Source organism: Hippopotamus amphibius, chromosome 10, assembly GCF_030028045.1.
Source record: "Hippopotamus amphibius kiboko isolate mHipAmp2 chromosome 10, mHipAmp2.hap2, whole genome shotgun sequence".
Classification (NCBI taxonomy): Eukaryota; Metazoa; Chordata; class Mammalia; order Artiodactyla; family Hippopotamidae; genus Hippopotamus; species Hippopotamus amphibius.
Window position 1 is genome coordinate 108,633,425 of NC_080195.1, and position 25,049 is coordinate 108,658,473.

Consider the following 25,049-nt stretch of genomic DNA (forward strand, 5'->3'; position numbering starts at 1 on the left):
AAGAAACTCAATGGTAAAGGTAAATATATAGACAAAGACAGTATACTGGAACACTGTAATGGTGGTGTGTCATTCACAATCCTAGTCTAAAAACTAAAAATACAAAAGAATGAAGAGTAACTATAACTATAAATATTTGTTAATAGATATGTAATATAAAAAGATTTAAATTGTGATATTAAAAAGTGTGTGGGGGGAGAAGTAAAAGTGTAGAGTTTTTGTATGTGATTGAAGTTTAGTTTATATAAGCTCAAAGTAGACTGTTATAAATGTTAGATGTTTTACATAAGCCTCATGGTAGCTGCAAAGAAAATACCTGTAAAAGATACACAAAAGAAAAAGAAACAGAAATCAAAGCATATCACTACAAAAATAATCAACAAATCACAAGGGAAGAGAGCAAGAAAGGAGAAACAGGACAAGAAACTACAAGACAGAAAACAATGAGGAAAATGACAACAGTAAGTCCTCACCTCTCAATAATTACTTTCAATACAAACGGATTAAACCCCCCAGTTAAAAGACAGTGTGGCTGAATGGATAAAACTAGTACCCAACCATGTGCTGTCCACAAGAGACTCACTTTAGATTCCACACACATAGGCTGAAAAGGAAGAGATGGAAAACGATACTTTATGCAAATGGTAACCAAAAGACAGTAGGAGTGGATGTACTTGTATCAAACAAAATAGAGTTTAAATAAAAAACTGTCTTTAGAGACAAAAGAGGTTATTATATAATGATAAAAGGGTCAGTCCATCAGGAAGATATAGCAATTATAAGTATATATGCACCCAATATCACAGCACATACATATATATAAGAGAAAATATTGGAAATAGAGATAGAGATGTAGAGAACAAACATAAGGATAGCAAGGGAAAGGCGGGGGTGGTGGGTGGTGGGATGAATTGGGAGACTGGGATTGACATATATACACTAGTAATACTATGTGTAAAATAGACAACTAATGAGACCCTACTGTAGAGCACAGGGAATGCTCTGTGGTGACCTAAATGGCACGGAAATCCAAAAAAGTTGGGATGTATGTATGTGTATAGCCGATTCACTTTGCTGTATAGTAGGAACACAACATTGTAAAGCAACTATACTCCAATAAAAATTAAATAATAAGAATAAAAAAAAAACCACTGATGGAGATGGTCTGGGAGTGAATTCCCTCTTTCTCAGGGAATCTCAGTCTATTTTATCTTAAAGCCTTGAAATGATTGGATGAGGCCCACCTACATGACAAGGATAATCTGCTTTATTCAAAGTGTACCAATTTAAATGTTAATCTCATTGAAAAAAATACCTTCACAGCAGCATTCAGACTGCTGTTTGACGAGTCTAGGTACTGTGGCCTATGCAAGATGACACAAAAAATTAGCAAGCACACCAAACAAGGTAATTCCTCATTTCCAGGGATTAGGAAATGAATATATCTTTAAAGCCATTTTTGTTTATTTAAAAGTTTAAAATTTAAAAATTTGCATTGATTTAGAACATTATATGTTTCACGTGTATGATGTCACAGTTACACATCTGTATACTCCACAGCGTGTTCACCAGGAACAATTTAGTTTCCATCCATCACCATACAGTGATCCCCTTTCTCCATTTCACCTTCCTCACTGCCCCTTCCCCTCTGGTAACCACGACTCTGATCTCTGTATCTATGTGTTTGGTGATGGGTTTGGTTTGTTCATTCATTTTACTTCTTTGCTTGTGTGTTTCTTATATTCCAGATATGAGTGAAATCATACAGTATTAGTCTTTCTCCATCTGACTTATTTCACTTCATACCCTCAAGATTCATCCATGTTATCACAAATGGGAATATTTTCATCTTTTTTTATGTATGAGTACCATTCCTTTCTGTGTGTGTGTGTGTGTGTGTGTGTGTGTGTGTGTGTATAACATCTTCTTTATCCTTTCGGCTGTTGATGGGCACTTTGTTTCTATATCTTGGCAATTGTGAATAAAGCCACAATGAACAAAAGGATGCATATATCTCCAAATTAGTGTTTTTGTAGTTTTTGGATAAATACCTAGAAGTGGGATAGCTGGATCAAATAGTAGTTCTAGTCTTAATTTTTTGAGAAATCTATACTTTTTTCCATAGTGGTTGACCACTTTACATTCCCACCAACAGTGTATGAGGGTTTGCTTTTCTCCACGGCCTCAGTTTCAGTGTGGGCAGCGTACCTAACCCTGTGGGATTCCCAGTGTGCCCCCAGGTGGGAGGGATGTTTATGAAGCTCTTACTGTGTGCAAGTCATTAACTGGAATGTTTCATTCAATGCTTACCTAATCCTTATGATTGCTAGAAGTGCCTACATACTGGTTTGTCCTAGGTCATAGAGAATAAGTGGTATATGTAGTTAGCTGTTATTGTATGGAATCGAGAAAAAACAGATCTTTATGGTACTAGTGTCCATTTCCAAACTAGTAGTTGAGATGTTCTGGTGTTGATCTAAACAATTGATAATCCTCTGGTGTCAGTTTAGAAAAATAAAATAACGGTGAGGAAACTAACAGCCTTTGAAGTTGAAGGCCAACACTTCTAAAGTAAACCTAACTCTTTAGAAAGGGCCCTACCCTTGCCTTCAGGCTGTCACTTTTCACTTCCCCAAGCCTGAAAATCAGACATGGAAAGTGACAAATAACCATGATAGTAGGAGGCCTCTGTACAACATGGAGTGCTTCCGTGAAGGGAGGGGACGTGGTGGACAGTGAGTCGCTGGGGCCTTTGGGCAGCCAGGCGTGGTGCTGGGCAGGGAGAAGCCTCCCGTCACGGCCCTGGGTGGTGTGGAGTCCCCTTTACAGGGAGTCAGGAGATAGGACACTTGGCACTGCCAATGTGATTTAAACATTGTCACCTATAGCAGGACGATTAATCTTCACAGCAATCCTATGACCATTTTCCCCATTTTACAGTTGAGGGGATACAGTAGATGCAGGATTTGGCTCTAGGTCATGCAGGAAGGTGGCAGAGCCAGGACACTCTGGTTCCAGATGTTTCTCTTAAAAGATTTCAAACAGAAAAGTTGAGAGGATAGTAGAGTGGACACCCATATGTCCTAGGAACTCGGTCCAACAGTTATGAGTATGTTACTCTAGTAATGGGTTCCTTTTCTGCGTATATTTTGCAGAACCATGCTAATGTTGCAGACCTCCTGACACTTCATCCCCACATGAGTCACACACTCACCCTAAAGAGATTTGACGTTAGTCTCTCCTATCCAGTAACTAATATCATCCATACTCAACCTTCCCCATTGTCTCAGAATCTCTTAAGGATGTATCTTTCACACAAGTGCCCCCTCACATTTCAACTTCACAATTGTTTTTTTCCGAATGAGTTTGGTATTTAAAGCCACCAGAGGAGATGTCTTTTCTCATGGTGTGTCCATGTTATACTAGACGCTGGTCAGCTAAAGCTGGCAGGCCAATCTGGCCACGCTCATCGGGTCATATATTGTCTCTGACTACTTTCATGCTGCTAAAGCAGATCTGAGCAGTACCAACAGAGACCATTTCAACCTGAAAAGCTGAAAATATTTCCTCTCTGGCCCTGTCCATAATGGTTGTCCACCCAAGCTATACTCTCACTTCTCTTGACCTACATTTTGAACTATTAGATTTCTGAGATGGTATACCATATAGACAGTCTGCACAAATGGACATTTATAAAGAACTTTATCTATTGACATTCATTAATTACCATCCATTCTTTTATTTTACTGGGACCATAGAAGAAACCCGAAAGGCTTCACAGAATGAGTAGCCATTTCACACTGATATTTGGATACTAGTAGGAATCTTTGATTTTTTTCTTGAGGAGATATTTTTGATAGTGTAGACTTTTTGACCTAATCAGGATAGCTAAGCCGGGACAGTGGGTAGAACTGTGAGCTGAATTTCCATTGTTCAACTTTTTTCTCAAACACATACTCTCCATGAGGCCCCTCGGCATCTGAGGGCAAAAGGGCCAAGTACACGGGGGTCTCTGCTCCTTCTTCTGGGCTTTTTAAGCCTCTGGGTCTCCCCATGTCAGTTCTCACCCACCCTGGGCAGCAGGCATTCAGGAGGATCCTGTCCTCTCCTCTCTGCTCACTCAGTTTCCTGGCTTGGATTCTGGACAGGACTGTGACGCTGAGTTTTGAGACCCCATATACCAGGCCACCGCTGGTATATGGATCAGGCCAGCCCTCCTTCCTGTGCACCCCGTCCTTTGTGTCTTCCACAAACTTGTTCATGAGCCCCACCAGCTCCTCCTCTGTGATGGTCTCACTTCGAAACTTCTGCTGCAGTTCGGGGCTGCAGTTTTCAAGAGCTTTGAAGCCCCATCCGCTAGACACATTCACCACTCTGCCTACAACACAACACACACCATGACCTAGAAAGCTGAGCACAAGCAGGATGAATACCCAGTTCCCTGGGATGCTGACCCCAAATTTCCACTGGAGACCAATTACCAGCTTCCTATGAGATGAAATAAGAGAGCATCTATGAGAGAAGGACAGGAAACAGTCTTATAGCCTGTCCTAGCCATGAGATCTAGGTTGATAGCAGAGAAAGAAGTGTCCTAATGGGGAGGGCAGTGCCCAGATATCCATAAGAAAATGAAAAAGGGGTATTGACTAAAGTACTCAGGGAATGGGAGGAGTCCTCAGGAGTAGTCAGCATCTTTTCCTCAAAGACATCCTTTGGGACCACCTGAGGATCTTAGGTCACTTGGGCAGGACTCTATGACAGGTGTCTGTTGACCAACAAAGAGCTGATGGGTTTGTGGATGGCAGTTTCAAGGTGACCAGACAGCAGCAGGGTTGGAAGGCTTGGATGAAGGAAGTGGAAATCAAATCCATTCACTGGGCTGAAGTGCATGCTGTTTTCTCTGGGTTTGGGTTTTTATCAGGTCGAAAGTAGTGACTCAAATCCCGGCTATTTGATGACAGAGAGGGGTAGTGTAAAATGGGCTGTTTAAGGGATGCCCACATAAGCATGACACTATAGGAGTCAAGTGGGAAGTTAGGAGGAATTAAAATAGGATGACTTAATGCCCATCAGAAGAAGCACTTCGTGGACTGGAAAGGCATTCACCTGCAAGTGAATACTGAGGTGTGCTTAGTTGAAGTGGATCCTTGGGTCCATGAGATGAGTGGAAATAAGGCCCTGCAGTAATGCACGGGTGGGATAATTGTTATATGTGATTCTGCGTTCATCTCAGACACAGGATACCACAACTTGTTTTATCTGCCAGCAAAAGAGGCAAAGAATGAATGCAGATGGGTATGAAACAGAGGACTTGAGGACAAAGCCCAGGACAGAGCTGGCAAAACGGGTTGCACGTCGTAGCCCTGGGAAGGCACAGAGGGTCCTGAGGAGAGGAGAGGCTGTCTCTGGGCCTGGCTCTGCATTCCCAGCAGTAGATCCCTGTGTCCAGGTTACATCACGGGACTGGAACAGAAGACACTGCCCCGATTTGGACTGACAAGATACATTCCTCAGGCTAAGGAACACAGCCATCCTCAGAGTAGTGGTCTGATACAGAAGTGGGACAGGAAATGAAACACTGGTTTTCTCAAACCTGATGAGAAAAAGGTATGGACGTTGGCTTACACACATTCGTGAGCATGTGCTCACAGTCAACATGATGGGGGCCTTGGAAGAGTCCCCACTGGATGGATTCCTCTCTCCTCCGGGGGATCTGGGAAGAGGGCCTGGGAGGATGCTGAGATGACTACAAATTTTCCCCACGGCCCTTCTCCCTTCCTTTCTATGACCTGACCGTGGTCCTGGGACCAGGGCTGCTGCTCCCGATACAGAAGGCAGGGCATAATCTTTAAGCTACTCGACTATAGATTTAACCTTTATGTCAGAATTCCTAAGGGCCTGATGGAGTGGATTGTCTTCAACCCATTTGGCCAATGTGGAGCGACAGCAAATGCAGCTGTATGTCGAGTTAGTGGTCGAGAGAGCCCATGAATTCTGGGCTGGGTAACCCCACCTATGTGATGGGAGTGGACTCAGGGGAGGCACTTGTTAGACCAGCATTGTTGTGGGCAATCAGGATGAGCTCATTGGTGGACCTTAACATCCTTCTGAAAGGGGAGATAGTTTGAGTAAATGTTACTGACCAACGGGGAGCAGGGGGAATGGAAATGCAGGTAAAGGATGATTAAATGGGTTATGCAGCAAGAGAAATCAATACTACACTGGTGCCCGGAGGAGCTGAGGGCAGGAGGTGTTATCCTCTCTTAGCTCAAATATCCCAGATGCCTGATAGGGTGAAGCCACATGCTGGCAAGACCTCTCCTGCTTTGGGACCTGACAAGGTTGAGCAGAAGCTCTGGCATCGCTGTGGGATATGATTATACGACACGCTGATGAAGTGAACCAATCTCTTAGGACTGAGTGGGTCTAGCCATGTGCCTGCATCTCTTGAGTCTTAGTTTTCAGGTCACAGTAAAGAGGTCCTGTGATATTGTGTCACACTGGCCCGGTTGGCAATATTCAACTATCATATGTAAAGGAGTCACAGGAAGGTACTGATATTGATGATCTAGCATCATTGATGATTTAGTTACAGTCCCCACAGGAAGTAATACTGATGGAAAGTGACTAGCTGATGAAGAACTGGTATAGCTAACAATCACCTAAATTCCATGCTGTAATAACTAAACAAGGATAAGTTATTCCTGAGCTGGTTCTAATTCTCTGGCGGCCCACGTAAGCAAACCAAAATCTAAGTCTGTAAAGGCTTCAAGGTGACAAAATCAGAACCTAAGGACCACCTGTGACAAACAGCCACCCGGGCCAGAAGCTGCAGACAATCCACAATTCCTTACTTTGCTTCAGCCTTTTCTCCGCAATAGTCTCTTCCCGAGTACCTGTGGGTGGAGCCATCCTCACCACTTCCGGTTTGGTGGTTCCCCTTTCAAATAGATTTTTCTCTCAAATGATCTTTAAAATTTTATGTATTTCTTGTGGCATATATATACAATGGAATATTACTCAGCTATAAAAAGGAATGAGATGGAGCTATATGTAATGAGGTGGATAGACCTAGAGTCTGTCATACAGAGTGAAGTAAGTCAGAAAGAGAAAGACAAATATTGTATGCTAATTCATATATACGGAATCTAAAAATGGTACTGATGAACTCAGTGACAAGACAAGAACAAGGACACAGATGCAGAGAATGGACTGGAGAACTCGAGGTTTGGGGGGGCGGGGGGTGAAGGGGAAGCTGAGACGAAGTGAGAGAGTAGCATAGACATATATATACTACCAACTGTAAAATAGATAGCCAGTGGGAAGTTGCTGTGTAACAAAGGGAGTTCAGCTCCAGGATGGATGATGCCTTAGAGGACTGGGACGGGGAGGGTGGTGGGGAGTCGAGGGAGGGAGGGAATACGGGGATATGTGTATAAAAACAGATGACTGAACTTGGTGTACTTCAAAGAAAAATAATAAATAAATTAATTAAAAAAATTTTATGTATCTGAGTTTCTCTCTTAACAATACAAAATAGTCTGCACAGACCATTTTATGTTAAATAAGGTACAAAGAGCAGTTGATCGAGGGGAGAATCAAATTAGTACAAACACATGAAAAAGGAAGTGGTGGTTTTGTAGACTGGATTATCTGTTCCTCTAAATCTACCCTCCCCCATACTGATCCTCCCAATGTTAGGCATATTTCTGATACTCTTTCTGTATCTGTTAAATACAGTTTGTACTACATGTACATGCTCAAGGATTCTTTGATGGAAGGGAGTCTTAGTGAAAGTCCAGAGGGGGCTCTCTATAAGTAAAGGACTGAGCTTGGCCGAAGGAATTTTCTGCCCTTTTCTAGGCCATCTGCGAGGTCTTAGTACACCCTGAGAATGTCCTGCCTGAGAAGACCGTCCTTGTTTACTCGATGTTCCAGGGTCAGGTGACATAATCCATGTTCTCTCATGATGAAGGTGGGGGCCTTGGCTCCCTGGTATCAGCTGGACTTTGGAGGGGCTGGAGAGAGAGGTCAGCCAAGAGGGCAGTGAGCCAGGCCTGAGTGACCATCCTGGCCGAGGAACACTGGACATCAAGGCTGAGGTGAGCTCCCTGGTGGCAGTGCTCCACGTGTCTGCCACAGGTTGTGTGGGGAAGACATGCCTGCTGCCCCCAGGATCAGCTGGGACAGGACAAGTGGCTGCTGCACGCCTGGTCTTCCTAGAGCCTGTGCCACGAGACCTTTACCACTGCTGCACTCAGTCCCTCTCCATCTGCTACATTCATGGTCATTTGAAGATACCAGCTTTTTGCCAAGTTCTGGGTCCTTCTAGTGAATTATTGAACCTGAGGTTAGTCTGGGGACGTCCTGAACTTGTAAAGACCAAAGGGGGTATATTTGGTTTGGCATCTACAAACCAATATATGTAACACACTATATCAGTAGGGTAAGAAGGAAAACCCACGTAACCAGATGCAGAAGAAACTTCAAGGGTCTAATGAACTGCTGATAATGTGAGCTCCACAAACCTGAATCAGGTCACTCTGAGTGGGGGACGGAGGAGAGAAAGTGTGGGAAGGCCTCCTAAGGGAACCCCACCTGTGATGCGCATGGAGCAAGTCACTGGCCTCTTGGAGGAGACCTTTGAGCTAAGATGGGAAAGAGAAGAAAGAGCCAGATATGCAAAGAGCAGCTGGACAGAGAGCACCAATGACCTGGGCAGTGTACTGAGGGCACCTGTCTGGGTAGAGACACAGATGGAGGCCAGTGTAGCTGAGCAGGAGAGGCAGGTGGGCCTGTAGATGAGACCAGAGGCAGGCAGGGCTGAGATGGTGTCAGAAACACCGCAGCTTGGGCTCCAATGAGACTCACCTTGGGGTTTTATGAGTGGCAGGAGCTCCGTGCACACATCTCGGGTACCAAAGAAGTTTGTTTTCAAGGTCACTTCTGCCTGAATGTGAAGTGGTGTGGGATCATCAGCTTTTAGGACAGAAGAAAAACAGGGTTAATAAAACCAGCCATAAGGTAAGCATGCTTACTTGATACAATTTTTTTTGGTGAAAGCTGTTGAAACCCAGGTAAGTCTGTGTTAGTGAACAGCATCGTGCCAGTGTGAAGTGTGGGGTTTGAAAATGTGGAGGAGTTGTGTAAGGTGGCACCATCAGGGGAGGTGGAGTGAAGGGAGCCCATGTGGGTCTTTGTGTACCTTTGTTCGCAATTGTTTGTTTGTTTCAAAATCAGTTAAAATTTCACCCTAGTGCTCCAAAGTTCAATCAGAGTGATCCTGCAAAAACCTGGACACCGTCCTTAACAGTCTGATCAAGGGTATTGCAAGGCCCTCTGGCTGAAAGGCCTGCAAATCTTGGAGGATTCTCCTCCCTCTGTGGCCTCCAGCCATAGCTCCTTCCCTAGGGAGCGAGTTCTAGTTCCGATACTGGAGGTTCAGGCAGTAGCCAGGACCTGCCCAGCCTGGCCGCCCCACAGCGGATTCACCCCTGAGCTCACGTCCACTTACGCTGGCAGATGCCCGCGTTGTTGACCAGCACGTCGAGGCCCCCGTACTCCTTGAGCAGGAAGTCGCGCAGGGCCCGGATGCTCTGCCGGTCGGTGATGTCCAGCGGGTGGAAGCGGGGGCTCAGGTCCTCGGCCTGCAGCTGCTGCACGGCCTTCCGACCCCGCTTCACGTCCCGAGCGGTGAGCACCACGTCCCCCTTGAACTGCCGGCACAGGTCACGCACGATGGCGAAGCCGATGCCCCTGTTGGCTCCGGTGACCAGCGCCACGCGGGTGGAGGACGACATGGCCGGGTGCGGGGCGCGTGGGGCCCGTGGAGCAGGATGGACCCGCCTGTGGGCCACCGGGGGTGGGTGGATGGCGATGTGGAGACCCGGCACCGGCAGAGAAGCCTAGAAGGTCTGTGTCCTAGGATCCAGTGCTGTGATTGGTGGAGAAGGAGGCCCTGCCCCTGTTCCCTCCCTCCCAGGAGGGGCCCCATGTTCCACAAGGTTACTAATGACCACTCCTGGCTCCGCCTCCGCCCCCTGGGGGCTGCATCCTCAACCAAACCAGGACAGAGTCCTCTTTTGATCCCACATGCGAGACACACAGTGGTTCGCAGAGGTGGAGAGGTGTGCTTCCTCCAAACGAAGCTGGTTGGTGAAGGGCCTTGAGGGGACAAAGGAGTCCTGGCAGAGGAACAAAAATCATTAGGCAGATCACCAAAAGGAGAAAAAGGAGTGGGGAGTCATTGTCTTGTGCTGGGGCCATCATCCCCTGCGGGATGGGAACGGTTGCTTTTTCCTAAGATGCAGTGAAATTACTTGGGTGACTGCTTCTAAGGACATAGCTCCCCTTGCTCTCTTAAGAGAAACTCAAGTCATGGAACCAGTGAAAACAGGTCCTATGATTACATTTTCAGTGTGGACAGGGTGGGCAGGGTACCTGACCCTGTGGGATTCAGTGTGTCCCACGCAGGAGGGATGTTTATGAAGCCCTTAACGTGGGCCAAAGCCACTGTTTGGAATGTTTTATTTAAAGGTTACGTATCCCTAGGTTCCTGAAAGTGCTTACATGTTGATTTGTCCTAGTTCATAGTAATAAGTGGTTTATCTATTTAGGTGTTATTTTTCGGAATGAAGGCTGCCAATATCGTTGTTATTCCAGTATGCATTTCCAAACTAGCAATGGAGATGCTATGCTGTTGATCTGGACATTGATGATCTGCTGTCATTAGAAAAATAAAATAACAGGGAGGAAACTAACAGTCTCTCTGAAGGTCTACCCTTGTGAAGTACACCTGACTCCTCAGAAAGGGCCCTACCCTTGTCTTCAGGGGCTGTCACTTTACACGCCCCCCAGCCTGAAAATCAGCCATGGAAAGTGACAAATAACCATGACAGTAGAAGCATCTGTAAGGCATGGAGTGCATCTGTGAAGGGAGGGAACGTTGTGGACCGTCCCTGGGGCCTTGGGGAAGCCAGGCGTGGCGCTGGGCAGTGGGAAGCCTCCCGTCACGGCCCTGGAAGATATGGAGCCCCTCTTACAGGGACTCATGATATAGGACACTTGGCACTTCCAATGTGATTGAAACATTGTCACGTTTATCTGGATAATTCATCTTCACAGGAATGGTAGGACTATTTTCCCTATTTTACAATTGAGGGGATACAGTAGATGCAGGATTTGGCTCAAGGTCATGCAGGAAGGGGGCAGAGCCAGGACTCTCTGGTTCCAGATATTTCTCTTAAAAGATTTCAAGGAGAAAAGTTGAGAAAATACTAGCGTGGACACCCATATGTCCTCAGAACTAGGTCCAACAGTTATGAATATTTTACTCTGGTGATGGTTTCCTCTTCTTCACATAGTTTGCAGAACCACCTGAATGTTGCAGACGTCCTGACACTTCATCCCCATATAAATCACACATTCACCATGAAGAGATTTGACAGTAATCTCTCCTATCCAATAACACACATGCATACTTAATTTCCCCCATCGTCTTATACTCTATTAAGGATGTATCTTTCATACAAGTGCCCCCTCACATTTCAACTTTATAATTGTTTTCTTCCCAGTGAATTTGGTGTTTAAAGACACATGATCAGATGTCTTTTCTTCATGGTGTGGTCCATGTTATAGTAGAGGCTGGTCAGCTAAAGCCAGCAGGCCAAACCTGGCCACGCTCATCGGCTCATATATCATCTCTGGCTACTTTCATGCTGCAAGAGCAGATCTGAGCAGTGTCCATAGAGACCATTTCAACCTGAAAAGCTGAAAATGTTTCCTATCTGGCCCTGTCCATGATGGTTGTTTCCACGATTAATAACTGTCACTTTTTTGACCTCCTGTTGGTGTATTAGATTTCTGAGCTTGTTCAGCATAGAAAGAGGCTGCAAAAATGGACATTTCTAAAGAAGCATTTATTCATCTGCTGATATTTATTCACTATTTTTCATCCATTCTTCTTTTACTTCCCTGGGGTCAGATAAATATCACAAAAGACTTCAACGAATGTGTAGCCATTGCAAAGTAATATTTCGATATCAGTAGGGATGTTTGATTTTTTACTTGAGGAGATGTCTTCGACACTGTAAGTTTTTTTTTGGTCTAATCGGGACAGGTAACAAAATCAGGCCTCTGGGTAGAGCTGAGAGTTGAATTTCCATTGTTCAACTTTCTCCTCATAAACATGATCTCTGAGAAGACCCTCAGCATCCGAGGGCAAAGCGACCAAGTACACGGGGGTCTGTGCTCCTTCTTCCAGACTTTTTAAGCCTCTGGGTCCCCCCATGTCAGTTCTCACCCACCCTGGGCAGCAGGCATTCAGGAGGATCCTGTCCCCTCCTCTCTCCTCACTCAGTTTCCTGGCTTGGATTCTGGACAGGACCATGACACTGAGTTTCAAGACCCCATATACCAGTCCATTGCTGGTATATGGATCAGGCCAGCCCTCCTTCCTGTGCACCCTGTCCTTTGTGTCTTCCACAAATTTCTTCATGAGCCCCACCAGCTCCTCCTCTGTGATGGTCTCACTTCGAAACTTCTGCTGCAGTTCGGGGCTGCAGTTTTCAAGAGCTTTGAAGCCCCATCCGCTAGACACATTCACCACTCTGCCTACAACACAACACATACCATGACCTAGAAAGCTGAGCACAAGCAGGATGAATACCCAGTTCCCTGGGATGCTGACCCCAAATTTCCACTGGAGACCAATTACCAGCTTCCTATGAGATGAATTAAGAGAGCATCTATGAGAGAAGGACAGGAAACAGTCTTATAGCCTGTCCTAGCCATGAGATCTAGGTTGATAGCAGAGAAAGAAGTGTCCTAATGGGGAGGGCAGTGCCCAGATTTCCATAATAAATGAAAAAGGATATTGAGGAAAGTGCTCCGAGTGTGGGAGGAGTCCTCACTGCACTCAGGAGTAGTCAGCATCTTTTTCTCAAAGGCATCCTTTGGGACCACCTTAGGATCTTCAGTCATTTGGGCAGGACTCTATGACAGGCGTCTGTTGACCAACAAAGAGCTGATGGGTTTGTGGATGGCAGTTCCAAGGTGACCAGACAGCAGCAGGATTGGAAAGCTCAGATGAAGAAAGTGGAAATCAAATCTGTTCAATGGGCTGAAGTGCATGCTGTTTTCTCTGCCTTTGGGTTGTTATCAGGTCGGAAGCGGTGACTCAAGTCCTGGCTGTATGATGACAGAGAGGGGAGAGGAAAATGGGCTATTTAAGGGATGCCCACATAAGCATGACACTCTGGGATTCAAATGGGAAGGTAGGAGGAATTAAGTTTGGACAAGTTAATGCCCATGAGAACAACCACTTCCTGGACTGGAAGGGGACTGGAACCCTCAAATGGATATTCAGGTGTGCTTAGTTGAAGTGGTTCCTTGGGTCCATGAGACGAGTGGAAATAGGGCCCTGCAGTAACACACGGATGGGATAATTGTTATATATGATTCTAGCTTCTTCTCAGAGACAAAATGCCAGAGATTGTTTTAATTGCCAGCAAGAGAGACAAAGATGCAGATGGGTATGAGACAGAGTCCTTGAGGACAAGGCCCAGGACAGAGCTGGCAAAACGGGTTGCAGGTCATAGCCCTGAGAAGGCACAGAGGGTCCTGAGGAGAGGAGAGGCTGTCTCTGGGCCTGGCTCTGCATTCCCAGCAGTAGATCCCTGTGTCCAGGTTACATCACGGGACTGGAACAGAAGACACTGCCCCGATTTGGACTGACAAGATACATTCCTCAGGCTAAGGAACACAGCCATCCTCAGAGTAGTGGTCTGATACAGAAGTGGGACAGGAAATGAAACACTGGTTTTCTCAAACCTGATGAGAAAAAGGTATGGACGTTGGCTTACACACATTCGTGAGCATGTGCTCACAGTCAACATGATGGGGGCCTTGGAAGAGTCCCCACTGAATGGATTCCTCTCTCCTCTGGGGGATCTGGGAAGAGGGCCTGGGAGGATGCTGAGATGACTACAGATGTTCCCCACAGCCCTTCTCCCTTCCTTTCTCTGACCTGACCATGGTCCTGGGACCAGGGCTGCTGCTCCCGATACAGAAGGCAGGGCATAATCTTTAAGCTACTCGACTATAGATTTAACCTTTATGTCAGAATTCCCAAGGGCCTGATGGAGTGGATGGACTCTTCAACCCATTTGGCCAATGTGGAGCGACAGCAAATGCAGCTGTATGTCGAGTTAGTGGTCGAGAGAGCCCATGAATTCTGGGCTGGGTAACCCCACCTATGTGATGGGAGTGGACTCAGGGGAGGCACTTGTTAGACCAGCATTGTTGTGGGCAATCAGGATGAGCTCATTGGTGCACCTTAACATCCTTCTGAAAGGGGAGATAGTTTGAGTAAATGTTACTGACCAACAGGGAGCAGGGGGAATGGAAATGCAGGTAAAGGATGATTAAATGGGTTATGCAGCAAGAGAAATCAATACTACACTTCAGTCCCTGAAGGGGCTGCGAGCAGGAGGTGTTATCCTCTCTTAGCTCAAATATCCCAGATGCCTGATAGGGTGAAGCCACATGCTGGCAAGACCACTCCTACTTTGGGACCTGATAAAGTCATGAGGATGCCCTGGATTCTGAGTTGCATCGCTGTGTGATTTGGTCATAAGACGAGGTGATGAGCTGAACCAATCGTTTATGACTGAGTTGGACTCTAGGCACATGCCAGCATCTCTTGAGTCTTAGTTTTCAGGCCACATGTACTACCGTCCTGTAATATGGTGTCACAATGGCCCGGTTGGTAATATTCAACTCTCATATGTAAAGGAGTCACAGAAAGACAGTGAGATTGATGGCCAAGCCTGATGGACGCTACAGGTCAAGTCTCTGCAGGATGTAAACCTGATGGACGATGACTAGTTGGTGAAGAACTGGGTGTAGCTAACAATCAGCTAATTTCCATGCTGTAAATTTACTAAACAAAGAGACAGCTGGACCAAACTGGTTCTAATTCCCTGGTGGCGTATGGAGGCAAACCAAAATCTAAGCCTACAAATGCATTAAGGTGACAAAATCAGAACCTAAGGACCATCCATCGCAAACAGCCACCTAGGCCAGAGGCTGCAGAGAATCCACAATTTCTTTAGTTTGCTTCAGTCTTTTCTCCATCATATTCTCTTTGGGAGTACCTGTTGGTGGAGCCATCCTCACCACTTCTGGTTTGGTGGTGCCCCATTCAAACAGATTTTTCTCTCAGATGGTCTTTAAAATTTTATACATCTCAGTTTCTCTCTTAACAACACAAAATAGCCTGCACAGACAGTTGTATGCTAAATAAGGTACAAAGAGCAGTTGATCAAAGGGAGAATTAAATTTGTATAAACACATGAAAAGGGATGTAGTGGTTTTACAGGCTGGATTATCTGTTCCTCTAAATCTACCCTCCCCCACCCTGGGCCTCCCAATCTTAGGCATATTTCTGATAGTCTTTCTGTATCTGTTAAATACAGTTTGTACTAAATTTACATGCTACAGGATTATTTTGATGGAAGGGAGCCTTAGTGAAGATCCGGAGGGGGCTCTCTATAAGTAAAGGACTAATAAGCTTGGCCAAAGGAAGCTTCCACCCTTCTCTAGGCCATCTGTGAGGTAACAGTAGAATAGTAAAGAGGATATCTGAGAATGTCTTTCTTCAGAAGACTGCTCCTGTTTACTTGGTGTTGCAGGACCAGGTGACATAATCTACGTTCTCCCATGATGATTGTGGGGGCCTTGGGCTCCCTGGTATCAGTGGGACCTTGGAGGGGCTAGAGAGTGAGGTCAGCCAAGAGGGCAGTGGGCCAGGCCTGAGTGAACACCCCTCCCCAGGAACACTGGACATCAAGGCTGGGGTGAGCTCCCCGGTTGCAGTGCTCCACGTGTCTGTCACAGGTTGTGTGGGGAAGAAATGCCTGCTGTCCCCAGGATCTGCTGAGACAGGACAAGTGGCTGCTGCACACCTGGTCTTCCTAGAGTCTGTGCCAGGAGACCTTTACCACTGCTGCACTGAGTCCCTCTCCATCTGCTACGTTCATGGTCATTTGAAGATAAGAGCTTTGTGCTGAGTTCTGGGTCCTTCTAGTGAATTATTCAACCTAAGGATCGTCTGGGGATGTCCTGAACTTGTAAAGACCAAATGATGTATATTTGGTTTAGCATCTACAAACCAATATATGTAACATACTACATCAGTAGCATAATAAGAACTACCCAGGTGACCAGATGCAAAAGAAACTTCAGTGGGTCTAATGAACAGCTGGTAGTGGGAGCTCCACCAGCTTGAATCAGGTCCCTCTGAGAGGGGGATGGAGAAGAGAAGGTCTGAGATGGACTCCTAAGGGAACCCCACCTGTGATGGGCATGGAGCAAGTCACTGGCCTCTTGGAGGAGACCTTTCAGCTAAGACGGGAAAGAGAAGAAAGAGCCAGATGTGCAAAGAGCAGCTGGACAGAGAGCACCAATGACCTGGGCAGTGTACAGAGGGACCTGAGGCCACAGGTCACTTGTGTGGGTGGAGATCCAGATGGAGGCCTGTGTAGCTGAGCAGGAGGGGAGCTGGACCTGTAGATGAGACCAGAGGCAGGCAGGGCTGAGATGGTGCCAGAAACACTGCAGCTTGGGCTCCAATCAGACTCACCCTGGGGTTTTACCAGAGTCAGGAACTCCATGCACACATCTCAGGTACCAGAGAAATTCGTTTTCATAGTCACTTGTGCTTGAATATGAAACGGTGTGGAATCAAACATTTCATAATGCCTCATTCCCCCGTCTGCCCCCTCCCCGTGATGTGCCCACTTTTGATCCCGCCTCTGAGCCAAGCGGTGGTCTGTGGTGGTCTGAGACACCATTCCCCTGAAGCAAAACATGACAGTGCGGGTCCATAGGGTCTAGAGGTTCTCTGCAGGTGGTATGAAGAAACTATTGTTGGAGAACCCCCAAAGAAGAAAAACAAGTGCTGAGTAATTTTAGGGTAGGCGCCCGTCATCCACTGCAAAATGAGGATGTTTGATTTTTCCTTGACCAAAGTGAAATTATTTTGAAATGGTAACTGCGTCTCAGGACACAGATCCCATTCCTTGCTTAAGAGAAACTCAAGAGAGGGAATGAGAGCAGAAAGGTCCAAAGAGCAGGTTTCAGACTATACTGCAAAGCTACAGTCATCAAGACAGTATCGTACTGGCACAAAAACAGAAATATACATCAATGGAATGGGATAGAAAGACCAGAGATCAACTATGGTCAACTAATCTATGACAAAGGAGGCAAGGATACACAATGGAGAAATGACAGCCTCTTCAATAAGTGGTGCTGGGAAAACTGGACAGTTACTTGTAAGAGAATGAAATTAGAACACTCCCTAACATCACACACAAAAATAAATTCAAAATGGATTAAAGACCTATATGGAAGGCAGGACATGATAAAACTCCTAGAGGAAAACATAAGAAGGACACTCTTTGACATAAATCACAGCAAGATCTTTGTTGACCCACCTCCTAGAGTAATGGAAATAAAAAACAAAAATACATAAGTAGGACCTAATGAAACAAAAGCTTTTGCACAGCAAACTATAAACAAGATGAACACACAATCCTCAGAATGGGAAAAAAGATTTGCAAATGAATCAATAGACAAAGGATTAACCTCCAAAATATATAAACAGTTCATGCAGCTCAATATCAAAAACACAAACAACCCAATCCAAAAACGGGCAGAAGACCTAAATATGCATCTCTCTAAAGAAGACATACAGATAGCCATGAGGCACATGTAAAGCTGCTCAACATCACTAATTATTGGAGAAATGCAAATCAAAACTACCATGAGGTATCACCTCACACTGGTTAGAATGGGCATCATCAGAAAGTTGACAAACAGTAAATGCTGGAGAGGGTGTGGAGAAAAGGGAATGCTCCTGCACTGTGGGTGGGAATGTAAATTGATACAGCCACTATGGAGAACAGTTTGGAGATTCCTTAAAAAACTAAAAATAGAACTACCATATGATCCAGTAATCCCACTACTGGGCATATACCCTGAGAAAACCATAATCCAAAAAGAAACGTGTACCGTAATGTTTATTGCAGCACTATTTACAATAGCCAGGACATGGAAGCAACCTAAATGTCCATCAACAAATGAATGGATAAAGAAGATGTGGCATATATATACAATGGAATATTACTGAGCTATAAAAAGGAATGAAATGGAGCTATATGTAATGAGGTGGATAGACCTTGAGTCTGTCACACAGAGTGAAGTAAACCAGAAAGAGAAAAACAAATATTGTATGCTAACTCATATAAACAGAATCTAAAAGAAAAAAAAAATGGTACTGATGAACCCAGTGACAAGACAAGAATAAGGATGAAGATGCAGAGAATGGACCGGAGGACATGTGGTTGGGGGGGGTGGGGGGCGAAGGGGAAGCTGGAATGAAGTGCAAGAGTAGCATGGACATATATACACTACCAACTGTAAAATAGATAGCCAGTGGGAAATTGCTGTATAACAAAGGGAGATCAACTCGATGATGAGTGATGCCTTAGAGGGCCCGGACAGGGAGGGTGGTGGGGAGTCGCGGGAGGGAGGGGATATGGGGATGTGTGTATAAATACAGCTAATTGACTTTGGTGTACCTCATAAGCTAGTACAAGAGTGTAAAGCAATTATATTCCAATAAAGAGTTGAAAAATAAATAAATAAAATAAACAAAAAAAAAAAGCAGTAAAAAAAAAAAAAGCCAATGAGATACTACATCACAAATAAACCTCGAAACATAACAGTAAGTGAAAGAAGTCAATCACAAACGAGCACATATCTTATGATTCCATTCATAGGAAGTATTCTGAATAAGTAAGTCTACAGACAGAAATTAGGTTAGTGGTTGCCTAGGGCCCGGGTGGGCATGGACATAACTACTAATGGGTAGGTGGTATCTGGGGGATCATACAAGTGTTCTAAAATTGTGGATGGCTGCACAATTCCATGAACATACGAAAAACAAGGGTGCTTTAAATGGGTGCATTACTCAGTATGTGAATTATTTCTTAATAAAACCAGTTTTTGTTTTTCTAAAGCGAAGGCTCAAAGAACAGGAGTTGCTAAAGACCAGAGGATAAATGTATCTTTTGACAGCAGCACAAAGATTCTTTCCCAAGGAGTATGTTTCTGGAAAACGACTGCTAAAAATCTTCTCTTTTGATACAACACTGATAATCGGATGTACCCACCACCAGTTGGAACAAAAGCCACGAGACAGCTGTGAAAGAACATCGGTGTGGCCACCTAGAGGCGTTCAGGTCTGCTTTCAAAAGGAGTCCCCAAGGCTGGCTCTTTAGCATGGCAAGCCTCGTGTTACAATAAAATATGTTGCAGTATTAAATACTGAGAGCAGGAGCTCAATAAAGATCAGCTATCATTTCTTAAAAAGCCAGGAAGGGAGGAAAGGAGAAGAAAGTTAACAATCCAATCAACTTCTCTTTAGAGATACCACATACCAGATATCGAAAAACAGTGAAGACAGCAGACAGAATTTCTATGATGATCGAAAAAAGTAGGACTATAAGAGCAAATTATAGCAAAAGAAAGCTACACGTTACACATGCAGGCAAGAATCCTTCCTTGTGATAAACAAGTCGGCACTAAGTCACCGACCAGACTGATTGCAAGGAATCCACAGAAGGCTGGATGGTGTCCCCACTAAATTCATGTCCCTCTGCTACCTCAGCATGTGGCTCTATTGGGAAATAGGGTCTCTGCAGACGTAATTCGGTAAGATGAGGTCATACTGGGTTAGGGTGGCTCCGAAGTCCTAGTGTCCTGAGAAGGCGGGGGGACACACAGAGACACATAGGGAAGCAGTTATGCGAGGAGGAGGCAGAGATGGCAGCGATGCAGCCACAAGGCAAGGGTGCCGGCAGCAACCAGAAGCGGCAGGAGGCCAGGACGCTGCGTTGCTAGAGCTCTGGCGGGGAACGTGGCCCTGACAACACCATGAGACAGGTCGTCTGGCCTCCAGAATTGTGACAAAATAAATCCCTGTTGTTGAAAGCCTCGCAGTTTTGGGGACTTGGGACAGGCACAGGAAACAGATACCCATGCCATGAAGTGTAGCCAGCAGACCACCAGAGGGCACTGTCGACCACCAAGTACCACATACACAAACTTGGACCCAAAATAATTACTGAGGTTTACAGAGAAAGCCGCACAAACAGGGTTCAAATATAATTTAAACCCCTGTTCCTTTCCAGGGATGCTAAACAGCTTCAAATGTGTCACTTTAAATAATTTACAACCATGATCACCTTGCTGGATACGTGTGATCTTTGCAACAACTTGGCTGGGAGCTGCTTTGCAACAACATCCTGACTGGCCATCATTTCACACCCACGGAAGCTCGTCTGTAGGATAAATTCCCCCAGCAATTTCCCTTCCAGGACGAGGTGTCGATTTTTAATTTCAAAAGACAGGGCCTAATTCCTCTCCAGGGAATAATGCTACATTACACACTCACTAGAATGCACAAAAACGGCTGGTTTCCCCCAGCCTTGGCAATACTGTTCTAGAACCAGCAGGGACGTGGGTCCCAAGAACAGGGCTAAGTGCCTGAGACCCACATTTCGCAGCTCCGGTGCTTCACCAGCCTGATGCTACTAAAGACCCCTGTCCTTTCAGACGCGGAACAGAACTGGTTCATACCACGCCTGCGGGGAGAGAGTCTCGCTCCAAATCAGCAGTGTTTACAATAAACAGCACCCCTTTTCCCTGGGTCACTGTGAACACAGAGGCCAGAAACCAATCCCAGGGTCCCAGAGACAGACACTAGGGTGGCCTCCAGAATAGCCTTCTCACCCATGCATATACATTTGACTAATATTTGACAAGAATACTCACCGGAGAAAAGACAGTCTCTTTGACATATAATGCTGGGGAAGTAGATTATTCACGTTTTAAACAGTGAAACGATGCCTATCGTACATCGCTCACAAAAAGTAACTCAAAAGAAATAAAGACTTAAACGTGCGACTAGAAACCATAAAACTCCGGGAAGAAAACATAGGGAAAAAACTCCTTGACATTGTTCTTGACAATGGTGTTTTTGGATTTGAAACCTAAAGCACAAAGCAACAACAACAACAACAACAACAAAAGTGGGACTTGGTTCAAAAGGAAAAGCTTCTGTACAGCAAAAGAAACCATCAACAAAATGAAAATTCAACCTACAAAATGAAAGAAAACGTTTTGGAAACTATTAGCTTATAAGGGGTTAATATCCAAAAATATATACTGAACTCATATAGCGCAATAGCAAACAACAACTAATCTAATTTTTAAATGGCCAAAGTACCTGAGTGCTCATGTTTGCAAAAGAGATATACAAATGACCAACAGATACACGAAATGGTGCTCAACATCACTAATTATCAGGAAAATGCAAATCAAAATCATGGGATAACACCTCTCACCTGTTAGGATATCAAAAAGACAAGAGATAACAAATGCTGGAGAGGACGTGGAGAAGAGGGAGCCCTTACACAGTACTGATGGGGATGTAAATCAGTGCAGCCCCTATAGAAAAAATTACACAGGTTCCTTTAAAAAACAGTACTGTCACGTGATTCAGCAATTCTACTTCTGGGTAGTCAAGTCATCCAAAGAAAATGAAAACATTATCTGAAAGAGATATGTGCACTCCCATGTTCACTGCGGCATGATTTGCGATAGCAAAGACATTGAAACAACCTAAGCGTCCCTTAATAGGTGAACAGATAGAGATGTGCTGTATATACAGTGGAAGACCATTCAGCCACAAAAAAAGAAGGGAATCCTGTTCCTGTATTTGTGATAACATGCATGAACTCGAGGGCATTAGGCTAAGTGAAGTAAATTACAAAGAGAAAGAAAAATACTGTAGGATCTCATATGTAGAATCTAAAAAAACCAAACTCATAGAAACAGAACAGATTGGTGGTTGCCAGAGGGAAGGGGAGGAATGGGGAAGGAGGTCAAAAAGGTACAAACGTCCAGTTAGAAGATAACTAAGTCATGGGATGTCATACACAGCATCGAGGACTACAGTCAGCACTGTGCTGTACAGTTGAGAGCTGCTAGGAGAGTAAACCCTAGAGGTGTTTCTTTCAGGAAAGTTTTGTAACTATGTGAGGTGATGGGTGTGAACTAAATTTAGTGTGGTAATCATTTTGCAATATATACATATATCGAACCCCTGCGGGGACCTTGGGCAGCCCCGTGCTCAGCACTCAGACACCCAGGCACGTGGGAGAGCAGGTGGGGTTGCAGTGAAGTCGGGCAGGACTGCCGGGTTGTCAAACCCAAGTCGGTGCACCCGATACACAGTGAGACCCAGCAGTACCAAAACGTCCGCGTTTGGAGCAGAGAAAGGTTTATTGCAGGGCTGTGCAAGAAGGTGGGTGCCTCACGGCTTAAAATCCCCAAACTCCCTGAAAGCTCTCAGCAAAGCCCTTTCATAGGAAAGGTGAGGGAGGGGCGTGGTTGCAGACTTCTTGGTGTCAGATCCTTTATTCTTGAGTCAGGTCACAATGCTCCTGTCAATCTCCACCAAAACCAATGTCATTCTCTGTCCTGGCAAGGAAGGGCAAGGTCCCAAGGCTCAACCTTCACCCTGCAAGGTCCATGTCCTGGCTAAGGGGAGGGGGGCCCTCGAGGGCCGGTCACCCTGCCCGGGAGCATTCGTCCAGCACCCAATCTGGGTCCTCCCACCAGCGTCCAGGCCCAGATGAGGAGGCAGATCACAGCTGGCGGGGCCCTCAGGGCCATGTCCCCAGACCCTGTCCAGCCGGCATCCCTGAGGGAGCCGGGTGCCCAGGACCCAGCCAGCCCTCAGGCTTTGCATTTAACCTGGAAAGAATCACTGTATAGGATCAACAGGAATACCTGTTGTAGCAAATACCCATCAGGTTAATTCCCAGCTCATGACAATTTTCCTCTTTTGAGAACACCCCCAGCCACAGAGGTGGACCTGAAGTAATGATGTGCAATGTCCTTAAAACTTACCCCTGACCTCTGGCCACCTCCTAGGTCATCTAAGCTGCACCAAGTTTTGAAACTTGAATGGAGCGACTGAAACGGGTAGAAGCTGTTACCGTCACAGCAGTGTCCGTACACTCCAGTTGCTGAGGCCTCCGTGGACTGTGACCCATGGAGACACCGCCACCATCACCCGGTCCCAGAGGTGGGGGTGGCGGAGGCGCTCACAGCTGCTTCAAGGCCAGTGCGCAGCTGCGGCGATAGATCTGGAGCTCTGGGGGACACTGCCCTCAGCCTATCCCCAGGCCCCCAGCTCACCCAACGGTCCGGAGGACAGAGAGACTGGAGTGACCCTGCGAGAAGGCCGAGCCCCGCCTCTCCCTGCACTCTCTGCTGGGAGAACCCCTGCCAGGCTAACCTTGGGCTCAAGGGCTCACGTTCAGGATCTCAGGATAACGGCCCGGGCTCGCCCCGCCCCTAAAACACTGGGATTTGTCTTCTCCCCGCCAGCCTCCTTCACACTCACGCCCCACTGTTCTGACCCTAAACCACCCTACCGTCCACCCCCAGGAAGGACAGGGACTGAACGCCTGGGGATGGAGAGGAGGAGGAGGCCGTTACCAACCTGTCTGTTGACCTCTTCTTCTGCGGCAGGAACCTGACCTCATCTTGCTTCTAGATAGACAATGGGCCCCATTCCTGCCCATGCCTGCCTTCGGCAACCCAGATATTCTGAGGATTATGGGTGGATAGCGCTTCCTCTAAGGAAGCACTGCAGACAGTTTTCCTGTCTCCATCTCCACCCACGTGGTCATCTGCCTCCACAGAAGAACTGCTGGCTGAGTTAGCCCGGGCCCTAGCCCCACTCCTGTGGTCCAGGAGGACCTCAGTCATGGATGCCGGCAGTGCATGGACTTCAGAGGACCGTCTGCCTCCCCTTGGTACAGGACGTGCTAACAGTAGACGTTCAGAGTGCCCCCATTCGCCCAGCACTGCTCTGAGCATTTTTATAATATTAACTCATTTATTTCTTTTATTTATTTCTTTTTTGGCCTTTCTGCATGGCTCGCAGGATCTTAGTTCCCTAGCCAGGCAGTGAACCTGGGCCCTCGGCAGTGGAAGCGCAGAGTCCTAACCACGGGACCACCGCGGAATTCCCAATATGAACTCATTTAATCCTCACCACCATCATAACGGCAAAGCGCGATAATTACTCCCACTTCACAAATGAGCAAACCGAGGCAGTGAGAGCTTGAGACCCTTGCCCGAGGAGCAGAGCTGGGAGCAGCTCCATGGGGGAGCCTCCCCTGTCTCTGCTCACTCCTGTCCACAGGCCTGGAACCTAACAGGTGCACAAATACTCACGGAGGATGTGGGTGAATGAATACCATGCACGACATCCAGGGCCCCAGGTGACAGCACGCCTTTGGAAGGACAAGAACACTGAGCGCACCATGTGGCTGGTGAATGCTTTGGTTTGAACCCTAATGATTTACGACACACAAAGGGACAGTAGCCCCACTGAGTGAGAGCAAAGCCAGTTTAAATACAATGACAGTTTTTTGTTTTTTAAAAAACCACCAAAACCCATAACTTCTGAACAGGTGGATGGGGCCATTCAGATGGTGGGAATTTGGATCCCACCCAGGAGCCTACTCCTCACTTTTCCTCAGATCCACCAACCAGGTCATGAGTCAGATGGTGTCAAGCAGCTTTGTCTCTTTAATTCATTTCTCCTCAACCCTCAGGAAAGGATCAAAGTCTTTTCTAAACCAGTCTTTTCCTTCACATTTGTTCACAATTCAAATCCTTTGTGCGATGCCATACTGGGTACAAGTGAAGGGTGTTTTCCCTCCAGCCTGGAGGTAAGGGGAGAATTGTCTGTGTTAACTGTATCAGCTTCTGATTGCTGCTATAACAAATCCCCACAAGTTTAATGCCTTAAGACAACCAAAGTAATCAACTTACTGTTCTGGAGGTTGGAAGCCTTAAATCAAGCTGTCAGCAGAGCTGTGTTCTTTCCGAAGGCTCCA

General features: G+C 46.0%; 1 protein-coding gene across 1 annotated transcript; it reads right to left on the reverse strand.

Moving 5' to 3' along the window:
- Nucleotides 1-3,759: 3,759 nt before the first annotated feature.
- On the reverse strand, nt 3,760-9,800 carry LOC130829700 (carbonyl reductase [NADPH] 1-like). Its single transcript, XM_057696104.1, has 3 exons — nt 9,515-9,800; nt 8,872-8,979; nt 3,760-4,378 (listed from the first exon to the last, which is right to left on the reverse strand). The coding sequence occupies exons 1-3, from the start codon at nt 9,798-9,800 to the stop codon at nt 3,876-3,878; spliced, it is 897 nt and encodes a 298-aa protein (XP_057552087.1). The 3' UTR covers nt 3,760-3,875.
- Between the last annotated feature and the right edge of the window lie 15,249 nt (nt 9,801-25,049).

What these genes read in the sequence shown, in the direction of transcription:
- LOC130829700 (XM_057696104.1), bottom strand. Translation starts at nt 9,800, where the DNA reads ATGTCGTCCTCCACCCGCGTGGCGCTGGTCACCGGAGCCAACAGGGGC. An exon ending in CAACGCGGGCATCTGCCAGC is followed by an intron (nt 8,980 to 9,514) that starts GTAAGTGGACGT and finishes CTGTCCTAAAAG; the next exon opens with CTGATGATCCCACACCACTT. An exon ending in GCCACTCATAAAACCCCAAG is followed by an intron (nt 4,379 to 8,871) that starts GTGAGTCTCATT and finishes GTTGTGTTGTAG; the next exon opens with GCAGAGTGGTGAATGTGTCT.